General features: G+C 30.6%; 2 protein-coding genes across 2 annotated transcripts in view; one reads left to right on the top strand and one right to left on the bottom strand.

The window, feature by feature from the left end:
• Positions 1-22,494, top strand: part of LOC108770446 (UPF0769 protein C21orf59 homolog) — a 61,951-nt gene that overhangs the window by 2,787 nt on the left and 36,670 nt on the right. The gene's annotated exons all lie outside the window — the stretch shown is intronic.
• Positions 6,986-16,109, bottom strand: Teh4 (tipE homolog 4 phospholipid transfer protein). Its single transcript, XM_018521968.1, has 5 exons — positions 15,967-16,109; positions 14,779-14,989; positions 9,933-10,387; positions 8,131-8,428; positions 6,986-7,426 (listed from the first exon to the last, which is right to left on the bottom strand). Exons 1-5 carry the CDS (start codon positions 16,107-16,109, stop codon positions 7,148-7,150), a joined length of 1,386 nt encoding a protein of 461 aa, XP_018377470.1. The 3' UTR covers positions 6,986-7,147.

Below are 22,494 nucleotides of genomic sequence, written 5' to 3'. Positions count from 1 at the left end.
ACGTACAAGTTAAAAATAGAAATAATTGCAGAATTTTCTAAAAATTTAATAATTTTTTTTATCAATGAAATAATTGATATTGCAAAATTTGCAGTATATTTTTAAATAATTATAAAACAGAATCGATTTGATTACTACTCATGAGATATTCCAGCTAGAGTGAGAACGTACCTTTAAGTCGCCTCCATTGATCCACGTGCTTAGAAAAAGATAGTACATATCTATCGATCACACGCGTGTCCTCTGCATGCCCTATTCGAAGTAGGGTAGCTTATTTCAGAAACAGCTTGCAAGCTTGTTTAAGCTGATACTGATCTTTCGAGCCGTTTATGTTGACACGTGTCTTCTCTAATTGCAAATTTTCTCTTCCAATAATCTAACACTTTTAAAGCAATAAACAAAAATAAATTTTAGAATTCTACAGAATCTGTAACACTACGTTGATTTAAACAGTATTTTAATAATAATATTTTGTTTTAAGACAGGCGTTTAATTTATGCAGTTTAAAGAAATCACGATATAATATCGTAGTTTATCTATACATTAATTATTTCCACTTATATTAAAATGAAAATATCCTTCAAATTATATGATACTTATTATTATAAAACTATTTTATACGCAATAATTGCGATGTAATCGTTTAGTACATAGATACATAGAAATATCTATAAATTATTTTTTATTTACGTTAAAATATTTTTGTCTTTAATAATTTAATTTTAAAATAGTAACGTAATATTATATATAAATGCATATTGATTTAAATAGTTTATTTAAATAATTTAGTTGTTATGAATACAATTGCAGAGATTATGCCAGTATTCATAGTCTATTCTTATTTCAAGACCATCTTAAATAATGTCTTAAGATGTTAATACTGCTTTGTGATTGACTTGTGACAACTTAAGACTGTACTTAAGGCAATCTTAAATATAAGACTTAAATGAATACTAGTGTAAAAGGTAGATATAATGAACTCGTAGAAGCAAATGTCCCATTTCTATCGTTTCCATTATTGATCTGGAGTTGCAGCAAATAGCATATTGTACAACTTCCACGTATAGTTATTATACAAAGATCAATAATCAATTAAGAGAAGCTAATGTTTCAAGATAATTTATTATACATACCTTGTGTTCTATTTAATCTATTTCTATTATCCTGAAGTGTACGGAATACGTGAACATCTTTCTTTAGGTAGCAACAGGTATGCTAATTTTTCCAAACTGTCCGCTTGAATAATCATAGATCATAGTATCTTGTCAAGGGCTAATTAATTAAATTGTTTTTTAAAGGTTTATCTTTTCTTTATGTGTCGTTTCTTTGAAATCAAATTTTAATCGAGTGTTGAGTATGTGTATTGCGGTAAAAAGACTACGACGAAAAATATACAGAATATATAAATAAATCTGTCTCCTAAAATTTAAAATCGGATATATTATGTAACAGAATTAATGTGTGTGTGATTTAGCAAGGTTACTGTTTCAAATTTTCAAAAAATAACAATTTGGAATATATCAACTTAATAAATCATATTAAATTGAAACGATAATGGTCATAACAATAATATTAATATAATTGTTATTATTATGTAACAGGAATACTCTGATATCTAAGCTTGTTCTTTTATTAAAATTAATTTCAAAACACTTAGCAAATTAATTTTTTAATCTCTATTATAAAGCTTAAACTAATCTTGCTACTACTATTAATAGAGAAAAAACACTATTATAATTTTTTTTAAGCATAATCTTAATTTTGTTATTTTCCTCGAAACTTCGCATTAATCAATAGACATAGCGGAAGTTAGGTTTAATTTATTAAGTCTTTTAATTTATAAAATTTTAATTACTTCATTAATGTACTTCGTATTTTACCTCGTCTTAAAGAGACTTAAATGAATAATTAAAAAAAATATTCTCATTAAGGATCTCCTTAAGTCATAAATATCATTAGTCGATTTAATCTCTAATCGATACGTGTCTCACACACAGGAAATTGTGTCCGTGAATTTTCATGACGTTTGGTTTGCTCTCCTTAAGAGAACGACAGAAACAGGCCACGGTGTTTGTTGCAACGTAATTTGCTCAGTTCATCCAATGGCCGTCTCTAAGTTCCAATATTTTTTCTCGCTAAAAAACGAAAGCGTAGTTTCTACGTTAGAATTCTCAATAAAATTTTCATCTTAATTCGATATATTTCGTTTGCGTAATATGTAACGATCGTTATCTTACTCGACGAAACAATATTAGTTTCTTTTAGTTGATTTATCTACAAAATTTGTATCATGTATCTATACATACTGTTGTGTAACATGATGAATATATCCACTTGTTACTCGTGTTTATAATTTTTATAGAACATCGTATTTCACAGAATTACGTAAAGAAAAAGACTTTAGACTAATTTAGCATTCTTCAAAAATTTATTGTTAAATATAATAGATATATGGCATATCGATATTAAGCTGCTGTTTTTAAGCAATATACTAACGATGTGTGAGATGCAATTCCTATTTGTATCTACTTATGGCGTGTAGAAGCTTATAAATCCAAATAACTGTCCTTGTTTTTTATGATACAATTCGCTTGCGGTCGTATCTCTATTATTCACTGGTTAGTTGTCCTATCACGTAATGCGGTCCTCTGAAATTGACGTCTGAAAGCTTCCATTATTTGGTCATCATTTTTATGTTGACGTAAGACTTTCCATCAGACATCGAATCATTTTACAAGCTTTTTGCGACGCGTCGATGAGTAAAGGAGAAATTCTATCTAATGGCTCTCTCTCTCTCTCTCTCTCTCTCTCTCCCTCCCCTCCTCTCTCTTTCTCCCTCTATAAATTGTGATGTGCGATAATGAGCATGTAACGGTGCCTGCATTATGAAGGATCCTTCAAATATTGAGCGACAAGCTGCGTGATTGACAGGACGCACTTGATTTTAATCTGCAGTTATTGCGAATGTAGGTCGATGACAATTCAGTCTCGCGTTTGTTTTTATCGAAACGATACAATCATATTTTAGTGGTTTGAGAGAACGATAGAACTTACAAGATGAGAAGATCGAAAAGATAAGAATTAATTAACTATGACGATGATTAATTGTTTTTGTCTAGATAAAAACGTTTAGATAGTATAAATCTTTTGCAGGTATCAAAAGATCATGTTTTATACTCCAGTTTATTAATCATATATATTATACATATATGTATAGATATATATATATATATATATACATTATATATGTATACATATATAATATATATAATATTATAACATAATACGGCATATATTATAATTATAATACTAACAAAATGCAAAGAAGATAATTTATATTTCTGCAAAAATATGAGCTATATAAGAAAATTTCAAGAAACAGGCAATCTCTTCAAAGAAAATTTTTTTATCGCTCTGCAATTTTGTGTTAAATTATAGAAGAATAAAACTGTATGCGTTTTGCCAAGGTCAGAAAATGTTCTCCGCGGTACATTAATTTGCATGGGCATATTACAAACGAACGGCAGATATGAAAAGCATTTTTGTTCTTGCGCAGCAGAACTTTCGAGTGATACCCTCGGCACGAAGTACTTCGTAACACGCAAGCGACGATATTATTTTATTACGGTTCAGTGATGTGCGCATCGCTTTTTTATCATGAAAGGAGTTCTTAAAGGGCAGAAAATTTTCTATGTTCTCATTATTTCATTACAGGGAACGTATAAATAAATTTAACGAAGCTTTTTCTTCAATTGTCCCCTTTTCCATATCGTATTTTATATATCGCATGGACACGCAACGTTTATTATGAACTGTTTACTAAGAGGTATATTTTTGAGCGAGTTAATTATACTTTGAACGAAAGATAAGTTAAGATGCGAATAAATATGTGAGTAAGATTGTGGCAATTTGCACACGTGAAGAAACTTTATTAAAAAAAAAGAAATTATATTTTACAGTCGGCACATTCATATATTTCACAAACGTCATAAAGGCATACCACAGAATTGTCCTATTTATGTACACATATATCTATGTACTAAGCTATTAGCAATAGTTATGCATACAAAGAGAATTAGCCCTTTTTTAGTCACATACATAATTAGATATACAGTTGTTCGTTATTTGCATAATCGCATATTATTTTACTAGCGACAAATTACCTTGCATTGTTCCCTCAAAACCGGTATTTTTTAAAAAAACGTTTCGAGGAACGTCCCGCTAATTATCCCATTTGTTCATTAATACCTTTCTGTTCGTTTTTAACTGGTCAAAATATCGTTTGTCGATCACATCGCTTTCATGACTATATGATCCATTTAATGATTTTTAGAAAGAAATACACACGAGATTAAATGTTTCTTTACAAACCGGTACTCCTCTATTTTTACAACAGAATAGAAATAATAGACGTAACAGAGTAACTGTCATGTTTGTTTCCGAGAGCGAAAGAGTTTTCTTTCGAGCCTTGTGTCTCTGTCATAGTATTTGCAAACATTAATAGGTACATTTTACTAGCTTCATCGAAAGCGGAAGAAGGCACATAGAGTATAGTGACATCAGAAGTCTTTTTTTCTTGCCTGAACTTCTAGCTACTCTTCTTGCGTACACACGTGTATTTACTTGCATGAGATTATATTAACTTATTTTCTATTTAAAGCCTGTATTTGACGCTGCTGTGTGAATGCGAGTGTATTTCTATCAATTCTTTCATAAATTTCCATTAAAAGTTAAAAAATATGTACTTTCTTCCTTTCAATAAATAAAATCATCAATAGCATGAAGAATAAAAATCAAATTATATCAAATATCAAATTACTACTTTTTGTGCTAATTATTTTTCTTGAACAGATTATTTATTACTTTATTTTAGTATGATTGAAGAATATTAAAAATGAAATGAATTCAGTAATTAAAAACTACAAATAATTTTATGATATTGTGTTATTTTTTCTATAATTTCTACTCATAAAATTTCATATGTCTAAATTAACACACATACGATATTTTGTTAATTGTATCAAATATTTCGAATATTTATTATATGACGGATATTGTTTTGATTGACTTGAAACACACGCTAACACAAAACTGGCACGAAAATTGAGGCAACGTTGATCACCACGAATATATAAATGTCTCGTTGAAAGCATGTTTTATATATATATATATATATTTATATATATTTATATATTTACATTGCAACGTACTGATATTTATGTATCGTAAGTATATGTAATATACAATGTATCTACTATACAACTATAATTTACGCTTAGGCAGTCATAATACTCGAGTTCGCGTATCAGGAATAGGGAATCATATTAAGTGTTTTCACCAGCGGCATTAGGATACGTACATATATCTAATCACAGTACGGTAATAATACGGAGTTAACTACAAGTGTAGCACACAATAAGTGGATGTAGAAAAAATATAAATGCACGTTCGTTGTCAACCGAATATTAAACGAGCGATAAGTATCATCGTGTTATCCTACATAATGTACATAAATAAGCTTGTTCATGTCGTGTTTTGCGCAAAAATCGCGATTCTCGTATAAAAAAAGAATGTTGTCTCGCGAAGTACTATAGCGAATACTTCAGTGTTTATCCATTCCATCGCTTGCTCCGTTTTGTCTTCGTTGATTAATGAATTGTTTGTTTTCTGTTTTATTCGTACATATTGCACGGAGATGCAGTTGTTTAACGTCTTTATTGTTAGTATTCGTTAAAACACAGTGGCATTAAACAATTGTATATTACATATCGCTTCCTTACTTCAAAAGTAATACTAAAAAAGTTAAGTCAAAATTTCTGTCAAAAATGGAAAAGAACTATATTTTAACTTGACAGAAAATTTTTGATTAATTAAATAATTAACAAAAAGAATATATTCTTAACATAATCAAATGTCATTTTCGTTTTACAACCCTTAAAAAAAATTATTCTCTTTTAACAATAAAGATTTTGACAACTTTTGATTTAAATCACGCTTTTTTAATTGTGACGATTTTGACGATTTTTTAATAATGAAATTAAATTAGAAATTATATATTAACGGTCAAAGCTGGATCTTTAATGCTTAAATAATTCAATGTAAATTATATATATATATATATATATATACATGCATATATACCATATTTGTAGTCATTCAAACTGCGCGCCGAATTGATTTTCCAGACTTATAAACGCAACTAAACTACCGTAATAATATCACAATTTTGTACAATAGTTTAATTGCGTTTATAAATCCGGAAAACCAATTCGGCGCGCAATTCAAATAACTACAAATATGGTATATATGCATGTACATATATATAGCATATAATTCACATTGAATTATTTAAGCATTAAAGATCCAGCTTCGACAGTTATAGGCTTTTAATTTATAGTTCGTATTGGTTGTGTTCTCACGTACGGTCTAAAATAAGATTTTTATTGAAATTAAATTAGTTTACCTTTGATAATTGATAAGGTAATATTTATCTCATTCATGATGATAACTACAAAATCATATTCTTAGTGTTTTTGAATTCTTGTGTTACTTTTGAAGTAAGAGAATGACACATTTTTTATGAAAGTTTCCTAAATATACTCGGAGGCAAAATCTTAAAACTATGTACCGACGATTCTGTGTGATACCAGTGTCAATTCGTTTGTCTTGCACGCAAACAAAATAATAGCGATACATCGAAGGCAACAGTGAGCATACCTACAAATATATCCCATCAATATATAATTGAAGAGTCAATAATATTAACTTGGACCCTAAAAGGGTTACTTTCGATGAATTTCATTGGCAGAGATCACTTGAATTTAAATTTCATTTCAAACACAACGATCAGTCACATCATTGTAACGTCCATGTCATTGCGCGTTACAATGATTATAATTGTAACAGTAAAGAAATTGATTACACCTCATTCCGGAAGACGACGTTAATGTCCATTCGAGAATTTAACTTTACTCACATGTTCGGATTTCATCTGCGGAGTTTTATCTTGGATGGATCTTTCCAGCATCACGATCTTTTGAAAATGAGGTCGCATTTTCTTCTAGAAGGAATCCTCAGCCTCGTCCATGTCGATCAATGGCAGCTTTTCATAACCCAGCGTAGTGCCTATGCCGAGCGGCTTGTACTGCTAAAGAGTCATACTTCTAATCTCGTTCTCATTAACCTGACTTTGAGTCGTAGAGGACGTTGCCTCTACGAGTCCTTGGTCCTCGCCCTCGGCCTCTTGCTTATCAACGCAGTATCTGCATCGCATCTTCGCGTCGTCTCCCACCTGCACCGATCGCGAAATGATAATCAGGGTGATCATACTGATGATGAAGAGTCCAGCCGGCACGATAACGGCGATCAACAGCTCCATTCGCGTCTTCTTCAGATCGAAACGTGCAACCACGAACAACGAGTCGTTCTGCGTAATATGTGCATCCATATGAATAAGAATTGCCCATCTATCAATATTTCACAATTATACCGGAGATGACAATCAACGATAGTTAAAATATTTTTCACGGTGATTCTTTATCAATTTAATTATGCTTTGCCTTATTTGTCAAGTTTAATTTTTTTATAATTTCTTAAAACATAAATCGCAATATCTTTTTTAAAAGAAATTATTTTGATTTTCAGCAAAAAATATGATTCTGTAAAAAAACATTCTTGATACGAAATGCATTATATATTTTTCTATATAGCATAATTGCCACTCTACAGAAAAGTGAATTAAAAATATTGCACGAAAAAAAATTTTTTTTAATAAAAAATTATAAAAAAATTACAGATTTTTCTATATTGTATTTGAAAGTAATACATAAAAATTTAGTGGCGATTTAGGAATCAAAAATTATTATCAAAAATTATTTCAACAATAAGTAAGTATATTTTCAAAAGATAATTAAATTAAAAAAAAAAATAAAGTGACAAAATTTTCATTTAAACTATAAAATTATATTGTTAAATATATATAAATATTGGCTTTATTGTACTATTTCATACGAATATAACATTCATTTTTATATGGAAAGTTTAAATTTCTAATTCCAGTCACAGAGATTATACATCTGATACGAAATCCTCATGCGTTTGTCAAATCTCTTTCGACAGAAAATGTTTTACCTTGTTGTAATAACAGAGATATCGACTCTGCGCCGTCTGATTGTCGCCATCACGACCGTGAGTGAGCTGAAATTGTCTACATTCGCCTCTCAAGGTGTTGACGCAACGCTCGAGGTTAATATATAATCGCGAGCTGTTGTAGATGGTCAAAGATTGCTGCGCCGGAACATAAGTGTTCGTGGGGTCCGCCGGATGCCGTAGGCTCTTCTCATAAATTTTCAGGAAGCTCGTGAAATTAATGGACGGTTTGGGAACCAGAATCTCACCCAACAACGTACCATTCACGCAGTCCTCCGTGCTGCGAATGTCAACAAAAACGATAACGATCACATAGCAATTTTGATGTTGTTATATAAAAAAAATGATTAAGATGTGAATGATAGAAATAGAATGAAACATAAATTGTGAATAAAATTTAAAAAGATAATTGTTTTTCACACGTATTATGGAGCATTGCAATTTCTGTAATCTTTTTAATGAAAAAGTTTTACTACATATATATGTATATATACATATATATATATATATAAATCCAAACATACATATATACATATATATATATATATATGTGTTTGGATTTTTTATGTTTAATTAATATCTGTATATATATATATATATATATATATATATATATGTTGGGTTTTTTATGTTTAATTAAATATCTGTGACCAAGGCTACGAATAAAAATTAAATATTTATAGACAAGTTTATTGGGGTCAATTACTTTTATCGTAAAAGTATGTGTCGTTTCTCTATAGACTCATATAGGGTATTTCTATAGCAACCATTGATCCTGCGACTGGGCACACCCCAATATTTTGTCTCTTTCTCTGTCATTGATATGCCTTAATATTTTGATCTCTTTTTATCATTAGCTTATTCCCTTTTTAATAGTTGATTCAATAAAATTTCGGGTCCTTAGCTTAGGAAAACTCAATAATGATAAATGGAATCATGCTTGAATAACATTCCATGAATAATATCACATAAATGTCATAAATCAAGTACATTTTACGTGGTAATTGTATAATAATATAATATAATATTTTTTAATATAATAATTTTATCTTGGCATAAAGTATGTTAAAATTAATAGTATTATCGTATTATCGATTGGTTATACTTATATGATGATATGAATTCTTTTCGAATAGATCCTGGTGGGAAAAGAATGGGACAAAAGTATTTTCTCTATTCAATCATTCAACAAAGCTGTAGTGCTATCTATCGACGGCAATTCAATTCTGGAGATTTTTTTGCGTCTCATTGAGTTCCTTTTCTGTTGCATTTAAGGCACTCATCAAAGGTGCGGCAGTGTGAACGAATTCAATAGTTACTCTATTGTTGACAGCGACATAAGATCTTTTTAAAAAATTAACGTTCAAATATAATACGTAATATCTTAACAATTTATATAAAATTTGCATTCTTTGTACAGTAAATATATAATTAATTGCAATAAATATTAACATATTTTTTCATATAATCACAATTTTTAATGTTTATTCTATTTATTTGTTAGATAATATTTCAATTATTCTATTTGTCTTGTAACAAAATAAAATTTTAATAGAATAAATTCATAAACGAAAAGGACGATTTTGTTGAAGCGTGATGAGCAACGCTGCAAAGTTTTGACGTCCTAGTAACTAGCTTGAACCTCCAACATAATTATTTTACCGTCCAACAAAATTATTTTCAGATCTAGCTAAATTTTTAAATATGTCAGCAAAATTATTCTTTTCGAGTATGATTTGGAAAATTCGTCGTTATAAGATTTTGATATTAATATTCGTCATTACCTGATGACATTGCCGTTCTTCGTTACGGCGAAACAGCTTGCGACGATACTGCTGTTTTTTTCGTCCCAAATTTTAACAGGCTCGTCCAATCTGATACCAGGTAGGCTACCATTCGCTCTGTTCAAGGCCATCCCACGGGAGCACTTGGCTGATATCACACTGTCGTCCTGCATTAGATACACGTTCACGTCGCTAGTATTAATGCTCGGACAGTATCGGTCGCAATTGAAAGCGTTCTTGATTTTCGTGCATCTAGAGTGTTGACAGCTGAAGAAGCCATTCAGTTTCATGTTATCCTTCTCACTATCGATGACAATACCGTCGGCCTTGTGATGACAAAGCATCAATTCGCTCATGTTTGAACAATGTCCGAGGCTGCAGTTGAATACCCCCGTCAACATACTGCACTCGCTGCCGTTGTTGCAATTATATCTTTTCATGCTCCCCATGTTTACCTATTGACCATTCCTTGTTTTGAATTCTTTATCTTATTATTAATTATATGTTAATGTATAAAATTATGCAGAATGTAATAATATTCTAAAATTAGTGGAACTCAATGGAATTGTAATCTTAATCTCTCGCAATTTTTTCAATTATAATTAGAATTATACGTATCGACTGCGATTTCTAAAATCTTTTGAATAATTTCGCAATTAAATTTAAATTTTGTTTTATTTATATATGCTAAAATTTATCTGAAAGTATTCAAACATAGTTTTTACTTAATTAAAGTAATGATAATTATACAATTATCAAATTTTTATTTTTTTTATCTTGTCATCTTTTAATATTATTTTTTTCTTGCTGTGGAAGAGTTAAATAATATTTTTGGTTTCAAAATGTCTATACTTGTAAATTCTATTATAAAATTATTATCCCTTTTAATAGAATGTTCAAAAAACTTTTAAATGCCTTTATTTAATTAGAATAATTAATTCATTAGGAAAATTACTTTATGGAAATTGTCTAGCATCATTGTCAATGCTATAAAAGCTTACATTATGTATGCTTTGATTACACTCTATATTGCGCTTTCACATATCAATGTCATTAATTAAATCCCATTACTTTCAGAAAGTTTCGTACTTGCTGGCAAAGCATTAGCGGTCGGCATACAGTACGATGCCGTGCGCCTAAATATTCATATTAATAGGGCACTCCCTCAGGGATAACTACGTATTCTCCAAACTCGTGACTTTTACTTTAAATTAGGTTCATGAATACCGAGTATTTTTAGCTTTCTATCTTTTAATAATTGAAAATCTTTCGACTGTTGTGAATATCAACTTTTTTTTAATCGAACGACAGAAATTATAATATGCATTTTAATTGCGTTTAAGTTCCGAATAATAACTTATTCGGCAAATTTATGTTACGCATAATAAGTTTTATTGTAACAAAATTTATCAGTTTCTGTTAGATTATGTAATAACCATCCGCGAATAAGCTCTTTGATCCGCAACCATTGTTGATAAAATGGATTAAATGGCTGAGTTGTTTGTAACAACATACCATTATTATGATAGTGAAAGTTTATGTCATGTCATTTACATCTCCACCCTTATACAATATCTATTTTTATTAGCATTATACTTCCGTAATATATCCGCTAAATAATTATCATAACGATGAGAAAGCAACTAATATTACTCGCAAATTTTGTGACAAAAAAATGTTTTTCTGTAAAAATTTCTTTGATGGATGGTGTTATAATGCTACGCGTATCGCACGCAATGGATTTTTTAATAGCATTTTTTCTTCGTGAATATTGCAAAAGGTTTTTTCTCTCAACGGACTGAAAACGTCCCAACAGTAATCGATATCACTCGGTTGATGGATCGTTATACAAAAGAGATAATAAGAACGTGAGATGAGATGGAAATTAGAGGCAGAAACGAAGTGCGATTACCATATTTTCTATAAAAAATTAAAAAATTTCTAGTAAATGAATTATGAATAATGTTATATTATTTAATTTTCAGAACATATATATTTTGTAAATATTTTTAACATATTGTAGGCAACGTTTATTTCGAGTCCAATGAAGATTGCAAGTTAATTGCTACGTATGTTTTCTTTCTCCAATAATTTTGCCAAGGTGATCGGTATAATTTCAACATTACTTTAACGATAAATTACGATCAACGTTATCAAGGATAATTAAAGGAGGAGACTAAAAGAGGAGACTAAAGAATTGATCTCTAAATAGTAACTTATAAAGCGAACTTCGAGCTTGAATACCAAAGCCATGAATTCAAGGAATTATTATTAATGATGAAGATTTTCGAGTAACACAACAAGTATCTTGTTACATTTTATTATTCGGACGAATCTTCTGCAATATCTTTACCGCATTGACGTTTGGCGGCATGGAGAAGAAATTGGAGTCTATGCTGCTTCAGTAAAAATGTAATATTCCCACGAGATAGAAGCCTACGTCCACAGGAAAGCATCCGATCGTGTGGGAACTTACGATCACGCTCAGTTGGGAATGTACCGTGAAATAAAGTGATCGAAATCCGAAGGGTAAACGTACGCGTCTCCATCATTCTAGAAGAACTTTCATACTACGTTAAGTGGAAAAAGCTTTGGAGGAAAGATTATGGCAAGTAAGTAACGAAGCATACGAGAAAAGCTCGTTATTATCTTCCCTCTGAAAGCTTTGCTGAAGATTTCCGAGTTGATTGGGTAATTATACGAGACTGTAATTGTTCTACTAACAAGACAGCATTGAATGAAACTATGAAATTTTAATATTAGATCTTATACCGTAAATATTCCCAACTTGCGGAGATTACGTTGAGCTTGTTAATAGTATTTTCTCTCAGTTCTTTGTTAGACTTTTAAATGAAGTTTCATATTTCTTTAAGAGAAATAGAGAGAGAGAGAGAGAGAGAGAGAGAGACCAATCAAATTACTAATTTAAATTAATCACGATTAAAATTAGTATTTAAATAAATAAATTGGAAAATTCTTTCCTCCCACGCAATTTCTCATTAATTCCTTCCACAAAAAGAACAAATTAAGCAAAATCTTGTATAAATCTCTATGTGTGTATTTTTGTTATAATATTTTAAATACAATTTGTATAAGTATTTTAGAAACAAAATATTATTTTACAAAAATATTATTTTCTGTAATCTGAAAATATTATTATTTTCTGTAATTTATCCTTTAGACGGTAGTACCACTAAAGTGTTCTATTTATTTTATGTTGTCAATTTTATGCTTGGTCTTATCGTTAATACTTGTTCTTTCGAACTCTTAATACTAAAATTAATTACTTAATGGCTACCAGTACCTATACATACTCACAAATAATAGCTTTCGCCTTATTTTTATAATGCTAATAAACCAGTTTTACACTGCTTGTATATTGTATACGTTTTATTCAATTTATTTCATATTTTCTAATTTTTTTGAAGTAGAATTTCACTTTAAAGGTATCCCATTATTAAAGATTGGAAATTCTGCCACTCTTTTTCAAGAACTCTTAGAAAAGATTGACAAAATTTTCACTCTTTAGAGTGAGATTTCATTCTAAAGAATTTAAAGAGTACGTTCTCGAAACTTTATATGTTCTTTTTGATTATTACTTTTTAATTTTAAAAACCTCTTACAATTATTATAAGTTTGGTTCTTGGGAATTAGCGCTGTACTATGTGCGCGATAAATTTCAATATTATTAAATTGTATCTCTCGTATTTAATTAATAATTCGTATACATGTTTCATCTAACTTTTTAGCCATCTTCAAGTACATACAGATGAATCCGTGGTAAACAATAAAATGTATAAAACTACAGTATCTACATGTTTCGCCATTTAATATCCACAATGTTTGCATGTGAGGTGGTCAATCAACTATTTATTGGAGAAAAGACGCATTTTGACTGATCACATGGAAACGTTGCAGATATTAAAACATGTAGCTACTGTAGTTTTATATATCTTATTGCTTACCACGGATTCATCTGTATGTCCTGAAGATGGCTAAAAAGTTAGCCGAAACATGTATACAAATTATTAATTAAATACAAGAGATACAATTTAATAATATTGAAATTCATCACGCACGTAGTACAGCGCTAATTCCCAAGAGCCAAACTTATTATAATTATATTTTTTATGTCAGGGAATTAAGACTATCATTCGTTTTAATCTTACAATTAATTTCACGAAAATTTATTTTTTCGATTACTAAGCCACCAGATCTGCCATTTTGAATTTGAATTTCTGATATCAAATTTAAATTCAACGAACTCAAAAATTCCTAGTAATGAATTTTTAAATTTGTCTATTTTTAAATATTGGCATTATCATGCCAGCAGATGGGAAATCACTATATTAGTATCAGTTCCTCGTCTTGATGAAAGACGCAAAGATCGAAACAGCAAAGTTCACGAAACATTGGCATTAGCAATGGATTAAGACATGACGATAACCCGTAAACCTTCTGATATCTTTGAAGAAAATACTCATGAAAGCTTCAGAAGAATTAACTACTATAACAGTCTTGAAGCAATGTGTTTGAGGTGAGAAATATAATAAATTATAATAAATTTTACTAAGAATACGCTGTAAAATTTGAAAAATAAACCCATCCGTTTTCTAAAGATTAAAGTCAAATTATCAATAGTTTACAAATTTCTTAATTTTATCCATAATTTATATATAGTACTTGTTACAGCTGTGAACAATACACATCTGTGAACAATATAATTTATCGAGAGTTTTCCATACAGTTCATGTTTGAGTAACATCTAAACTATAACAAAATTAGGTTTTCAAGCAGAAGTAAAAAAGACTATTGTAACGCATAGTATTTGTTACGTTCTACGCACCTGAGGGCACGCGATTGTATTGAATTTGGTGCAATTTTCGAAAATCACGTCAGTGCCATTACGTCTCACGGTTGCGTGAAACTGGGGACAAAAGCCGCTCGACTTCGTCAAACACCATTCGCCGCAACTAGCCCAGCCGCAATTATTCACCATCGAGGCATTAACGGTTTGGCACATCACCGGTTCCGGCTCAATGCCAATGTGGAAAGCTCTGAAATTACGTTGGCGTCGTTAACGCACTTCTCAGATTACCCCGGAAACAAACAGCGAACATCTCCCTTCAGCTTTGTCTCGAATAATATTTCTAACTTGAATAGCGTCAGTAATTTCTCCTTAATGATGCTACACGTTATATAACACAGTCTTCTGCGAGAAGATTTTAAGAAGGAATAAATCCTTTGAATATAGAGAAACTAATATCTATATGTATGTCTAACAATTAAATATAACGTTCTCTTACTTCAAAAGTAACACAATTAAAAAAATTAAGTTTTCCAGAGAAAGGAAATAACATATTTTTCAACTTAATAGAAAAATTATCGACAAATCAAATAATATCGAAAAAAAAAAAAAATATTTTTAACATGATCAAATGTTATTTTTGTCATTTTCGTTTCACTTTCTTAAAAAAATTCATCCTTTTTAAGTGCAAATAGAAATTTTGACTTTTTTTAAAATCAGCCTGTTTAATTGTGACAGTTTTGATGATTTTTTATAAATTTAAGCTATTAAGAGACGTAAACGTTGATCTATCTCTTGGCATTCAATAAATAATAAAGATAGAACTCGTATCGACTACGTCTTCTAAATGGAAAGCAGCCTTCACTTTTGATGATTGACACACTGAGAAAAAATATAGTAACTTTTAATAAATATTTAGTTGAATACTGCCAACACTAAATATTTCAATATTAAATATAAATATATATTTATTTGGTACGAAAACCATTAATTTGATTTAATAATTTTTTTATTGTATATATATTTATTTACTGTAAGTAAATGGGTTAGTTGGCAGTATTGAACTCAATATTTATTAAAATTGACTATATTTCTTCCTCAGTATAAGGTAATGTTTATTTAATTTATTTATGTTGATATCTTGAAAGCGTATCACTTTTGAAGAGTAAGGAAACGATATGCCGGAAATTAATTTTTAATACCAGATTTAATAAGTCGTTTTTTTACCTATACGATGGCGCGTAGATCGCTACGCCGAGATAAACCAAAGCTACGCAACTGATGACGAAGGTGAACTGGAAGAAGCAAATGCTACCGCAAATTCTACGGTCTTGTTCCGGTATCAGGCGACGTTTCTGCTTCCGGCCCATCGCGTAATATTTTGTAATCCTTTATAACACACCTATATATTTTTAAAATCTTCTGTTGAATTTTCCAGTTTAAACCTCACGTATTTTAATTCCACGCCGATTATAAATGTAATATATATTTATGGACAAACGCATGATCCTGGATACTGAATTCCAGCACAAACTTGTTGAAAAATTATTTCATTCGTTAAAGCTTTGACCTCTATTCTCTTATCGATGTTACGGCTCGAAAATTAATACTGTATGAGTTTGATAATTCATTTTCACATCAAATAGTGCATATTATATTTACTTCCTCTCGGAATATGTGACACAAAAAATAGCGATTTTATGTCGATATTTTCCATTAGAGCGAACGACTCTGTAAAAGTTTAATCGCCACTCACATAGAAAAGAACAAATCAAGAGATCAAGGGACTCGCTTCGCGCTAGGAATCGATGGTTCGCAACAGCTCCATTTTCACTCTTTTGTGATATTATCCGTTGAGATGCACACGTGTGCGGGCGAAATATTTCGTTGCGAATTATCTTTATTTGTTTCAGTCATACTATTTTCGTTTGAAAAGTAGAAGTTTGCAAAGTCGGTCGACAAATGCGTGTATGTAGATGAGTGTGTCACGACTTCCATCGATTAGACGATTTCGCTATAGCTACCATTCTCTTATGGGCACGACACGCGTCGTGACGCACGTCATGTCATTTCGTCAAAAAATACGGGATGATCCTTGGCTCTCGAATCTTTTATTTTCTCGAGCGATGGAAATTGGTGAACGAAAAAGTGTCCATCAAAATTAATCGGCTTACTTCGAATCCTATGAATAGCTCGTAATTTCTTTTTCCTTTCCTTCCTTTCTTCTTGGAAGTTAATTAGTTTCGATTAACATTAACAATTCAATAGTAAAGAAGATTCGTGGTAAGCTTCAAGCGTGTCTCACGCGAGTGACTCATTAGGCATGTGAGTCACAATTGATTCCGCTGAATCGTCGAAGGTTGCCCCATTTTTTGATCAAAATTTAATCTGTGTGATCGGATGTTCGTCGAATCGCATAATGTGTAATAACAAAGAAGTCTCCTTCCGTGCTTGCGAAGTCCTTTCTCTACGTTCTTTTGCTAGAAGCATTCGACCTGTCCGATGCACTTAGGGCAATTACCACGTGTTAACTTCATTAGGCGCGTAGTTGCGAATGGATGCTAGAACAGTATAGAATTAGACGATAGTAATCTTATTACCGCGTCACTACCAACATTTAAACGACTGTTCAAAAAATACGATATCGATCCGGATTTCTGTGTCACCATTGCCGTTGGAAATGACGTTGTTAAAATTTGTTCCTGTTGTCCTTCGTAACTTTGCAGGCATATAATTTAAAATTAAAAGGTCGTTTTACAATGACACATCGATCAATTTTAAATCAACCTTTTTGTCACGCAAAAGTTTCTTCCACAGAAAATTTTCTATCATTGGATATTTAAATGGCAATGTCAATATGTTATTACCGAAAACAGAAAATAGGGAATAGTACGCTCTTGCGTTTTTTGTAGGTTTAAAATCGATGTTGATGTTAGAGAGACACCCACGACGGAATTCCTAATGGTCCACTTGCAAGTAACCTTGAAATAAACGTTATCTTGCCTATAATACCTTTGGGATTCTCATCCTTGAAACGTTAGTGCCATAAACGTGTTATCTCCTTCTGTTGATCGTCTTTTAATTGCATGCATAATTTCATTATTTTTCATTTCCGTTTTCTATAAAATTTGTAATAAATTTTTTGCCCTTTTCTTTATCTAAACTAATATATAACACAGCAAGAGGAAACGATTAGACTCTCCGTATTATAGATTACGTATCATCAATCTGAATTCTCTTAAAAAAAAATTACAACTACAGAATATTTTTTACATTCTCGATATTCGTCGTCTGACTAAAGCGAGATTTACTACTCGTTCGAGTCTCCGATAAAATCGAAGCCGCTTTACTTTTAAGCTGATTGCGTGTCTCAACTTTTCATGAGCATCAAGTACTCTTTTAGATGAATTTTTTCGCTCGATCACTGAATTTAAAGCACAGCTAATGCAAATAACTGCTCTTTCTTCAAGAAGAAAATAATTACAGAAGTTCGACGATATATATTTTGCGAATTCTGAAATTCTCATAATATAACAATTGTATTCGTTATAATAGCATGTCTTCGTAAAGTTTTCTAAAAAATTTCTTGCATTTCAACGTTTTGACATCAATTTTTCGGATAATATACATAATTGAAAGAGCCGCAACTTCTTTACATCTTTCTTGCGATTCACTGTCGATGCAATCACTTTCATCGTCTTATTGTTCTCGTTTCATATTTCACTTTAAAATTGCACTTTATTATTAATTATATTTGCACAAGTGACATTTGATTACAAAGAAACCGCGTTATTTAATCACGAGAATTAATTTCGCACATATACGCGATCGGCACGCGATCTTCGTTAAATCATTAATGTTGAACAATGATCCCACGATCATTTTCGTTCTCAATGTGCAAAATTATCATTATATCGGCACAATCTTTTCATCCCGAAGAAGAGATTTGCGAACACGCGAACACGCGAGAGATAGCCATGCAACCGACTAACTCCGACGACTGTTTGAAAACAAGTCTGCCAGTCTAGCCGTGCGACTCGCGAGTTCTCTCGCACGGAGCTTGCGCCGTGGTATATCACGTTTTTATGAGGGTGGAATTTTCTTTTATCCATGAAATGTGTGTGTGTGTGTGTGTGTGTGTGTGTGTGTGTGTGTGTGTGTGTGCCAGAGTGAAACGACCCTCAGTTCATAAACTTATCTCATCCTTGATTGCGAGGGTGAATCGTAAAATTTCTGAAACGTCGAGATATTACTATCTAAATGTCACAAAAACACAATAGAGATTGATAATCTCTTTTTCGGATTTATAAATTGTTGCTGTTTATTTTTTATATTAAATATTGAAGAATTATTAATTTTTGTCTCTCTCTCTCTCAACAATTATCTTTTTAAAGTAATTTAGTGTACTTTTAGATGCACAAATTTGTGGATAACATTCGGCATTTAACTTACTTGCATTTTTTTGAAGTTATATAAGTTTCTAATTTTAAAATCAGAAAAATAATGTATATTTTTTATTTTTTTTATTAACCAGATGAATTAATAATTATAATATAATTTTAATTATTTATATTTATTTGATACTTGCGCAGATTAAAATAATGTCAATTTCAGTGTTTATACGTCAAATAAAAAATTCGTTATCTTTATTTAATAATCGCAATTATATGGAAAACTTAACAAATAAAATATGTAAGCAATTTTGCATTACAAAATGTAAAATTATTCTTTCATCATATACATCATAAATTATAAGTAGAAATGTTTCGTGAAACGCGAAGTCAGTTGATATCTATTTTATCGATTTAGATTCATCCCCTCGATATCAGAAGGGCGGAATGTTAGTTGCGCTGGATTAACATTTCTACGACCTTCGAAGCAAAAGGTCAAAAGTCTTCGTTTAATGCTATGTAATCTTCGCATAATATATGTGAAGATAGATTTTTTATGTAATACTGCAGTTGAAGTTCGATAGATGCAACGCGTCTGAATTTTATTGTCCATCAGTGGTAAATAAAAAAATATTATGGATCATAAATTTTCGTTTTCTAAAGCTATAGTTTTCTAAAAATATCAAGAAAATGATAGGACCAGCTATAAATTGTTACATATAAAACTTATTTTCTAAATTTATTGAATTTATTTTATTGCAATACATAAATTATTTTTATTAATTCATTTATCTAAAATAAAAATTTACTCAATGTATTTAAAGAAATGTGTTGAAAATATGAAGCTGGGAAAAATAATATATCGGGAATTAACAGAAAACGTCTTTTTATATATTTTAAACGAACTCGTACAATCTCTTATATACAATAGTCCGTTTATATCGCAGAGCGAGTATGTAATTTATATGTATACTATATATACACACCGTATATATATTATGTACAATTTATGATTTATGTAAGAAGCGGTGAACGAGTTGAAAACTTTCGAGTAGAGAGAAAGGAAGCGTCTCGAAGAGTATTTCCTCATTTATATTATAGAATTTTTTATATACATATATGTAAAGAGGCGAGAAAAAGAGAAAAAGAAATCATATAGCATGATAAATATCCGGCTATAGTAAGTGCGAATATTATTAAGTAGCCAAGTAACATTACGAGGGCATACATGTGAAGATAACTATCGAATAATGTTCGTTTGTTAAAGACAAACAGCACTGCCGATTTTTCGATCAAGCATGATAGCTAAATCGTGTGGAAATAGAATTTGCAATACATCGTTTATTCGTGTACCATTAGGTTACTCATTGTCAATTAAAATTGCTTAAAGTTATTTATTCTACATCACCCTTGCGTATAAATTATTTGGATTTATACTAAAATTTGTTCACCTATCTAAAGAGGAATCTCAAGTGAATATTTGTATCTTGCATTTTTTTTTTTTGAGTAATGCACTTTCTAATTAACTATCCAAGGAGATTAAATATATTATGTTCTTTACAAAATACTTTTATGTGGTTATAATTTCTTCTTTTATACTGTACTGAATATTATTATCAATATTTAATTTTTATAATTTTTGTGCGAAACGAAATTAGATTGAAAAATCATCTATAATAATCGAATAAATCGTGACTATTGGAAGATTAAGTAAATTCTAAAGATTTCATAGTTCTTTTACAATACAAAAGATTTATCATAAGTTCTTTACAATTTTTCTAATTTAATTTAGGGGGAATTTAGGGGGGGGGGAGTAGTAGCGTTTCAGACTGATAGTATTGAAAGTCCAAAAGTTATCAGCGCGCAATCATGACTAAAATAAATTTATTTAATAGAGAATATATATCGTATTATTCGAAACATCTAACTTTGACCGTGATGATGGCGTTCTCTGTCATATTTGAAAATCACATTTCCTATAATTTAACAAAAAGTCATCCGCTTGAGATCCCTAGTGTCTCTAATATATATAAATATCTTCTCTCGCGATCGATGCTCTAAGTATGCTGCCTACGACGATTACGACCGGCTAGTCGAGCTAGAGAATTTAATTGGCACTAGAACCGATACGTGATGCGAAAATTGTGCCTATACGCGAGTTACACCGCTCCTAGATTGTCCGCGTAGAGCTTTCTTGGTGTTACGCTTGAAAGCTTTTAATATCACATAAGAGTTTTAATTCTAACCGAAGATGAAAATTTCGCGATGGCTTGATGGCGAACTAGATGCGATTTTTGCTTAAGAAAACGTACGCTTGAATTTCAGTTTGCGCCGTAGTTTCGTCGAATGTGTTGAGCGCGCCTTGAGCAAATGTTCTCGCGATAAAGAATGCAAGAGAAGTTAGGAACTTCTCCATTTGTAATTCGATGCTCTAATGGTGTTTCAAATTAATTACTTATCCGATTCATAATTTTGATTATTCTTAAATACCGTATCACTGTAAATTACTGTAACTAAAATTTAGCATTGCCATTTAAAATATTCATCCAATTTATCTGGCAAAAATAGCAGCGAGAGAGAATCGAGTCGGACGAAATCGTGTAGTTAATCACGAGATAAATTCGACGGACATTCGTGATCCGGAGACGATCGAGCGATCGATCGTAACGGAACCTATACTAGCAAGCTTCAAGTGGGGAATGAGTGCCGAAACATAGGGTCCATGAGAAGTTGCTACCTCATGAGAGTGTTCTTCCATTTTGGACACCTAAAGTAAGGCCGAGTAAGGATTCACAACCATACTAGATGTAGAGGGTTACGATATGATTTCCATATGCTTCGAAACGTTATTTTAACTAGTTTTGTCAAGTGTGACGTTCTTCAAGTAATTAAAAAACGCAAAGCTCAGTCACCAATGAATAAAAGTTATTTTTAGTAATATAAATAATTATATTAATTAATATTATAATAGCATTTCTAATTTCTTCATTTACCGTAATTCATTTCGAATATTTAAATTATATTTAATACACGTTTGAAAATTGTTTTATACATTTCTTTTTCAAGTAACTACAATTAAAAACTCAATCATCGATTGACAAAATGAGAAATATAAACTAATTAATACGTTGCAATTACATATTTCTTCATTCATCTTAATTTGTTCCAAATATTCAAATTATTTAATATATATTCGAAAATTTTGTTTTATACTTTTTCGTTTTATTTTAATGGTATCCTCGATTAAAGTTAATCGAGGATACCATTATTTACTAATAAATTATTATCCATATTAATTTATTTGCAAAACTTAGCAATTACGTTTGACGGAACAAATGCTATGGTTGAGAGAGCATTCAATAGT

The sequence above is a fragment of the Trachymyrmex cornetzi genome, unplaced genomic scaffold (assembly GCF_001594075.2).
Source record: "Trachymyrmex cornetzi isolate Tcor2-1 unplaced genomic scaffold, Tcor1.1 scaffold127, whole genome shotgun sequence".
NCBI classification, from domain to species: Eukaryota; Metazoa; Arthropoda; class Insecta; order Hymenoptera; family Formicidae; genus Trachymyrmex; species Trachymyrmex cornetzi.
Note: the sequence above shows the minus strand (reverse complement) of the source record. Positions and strands in the feature narration are given on the sequence as shown.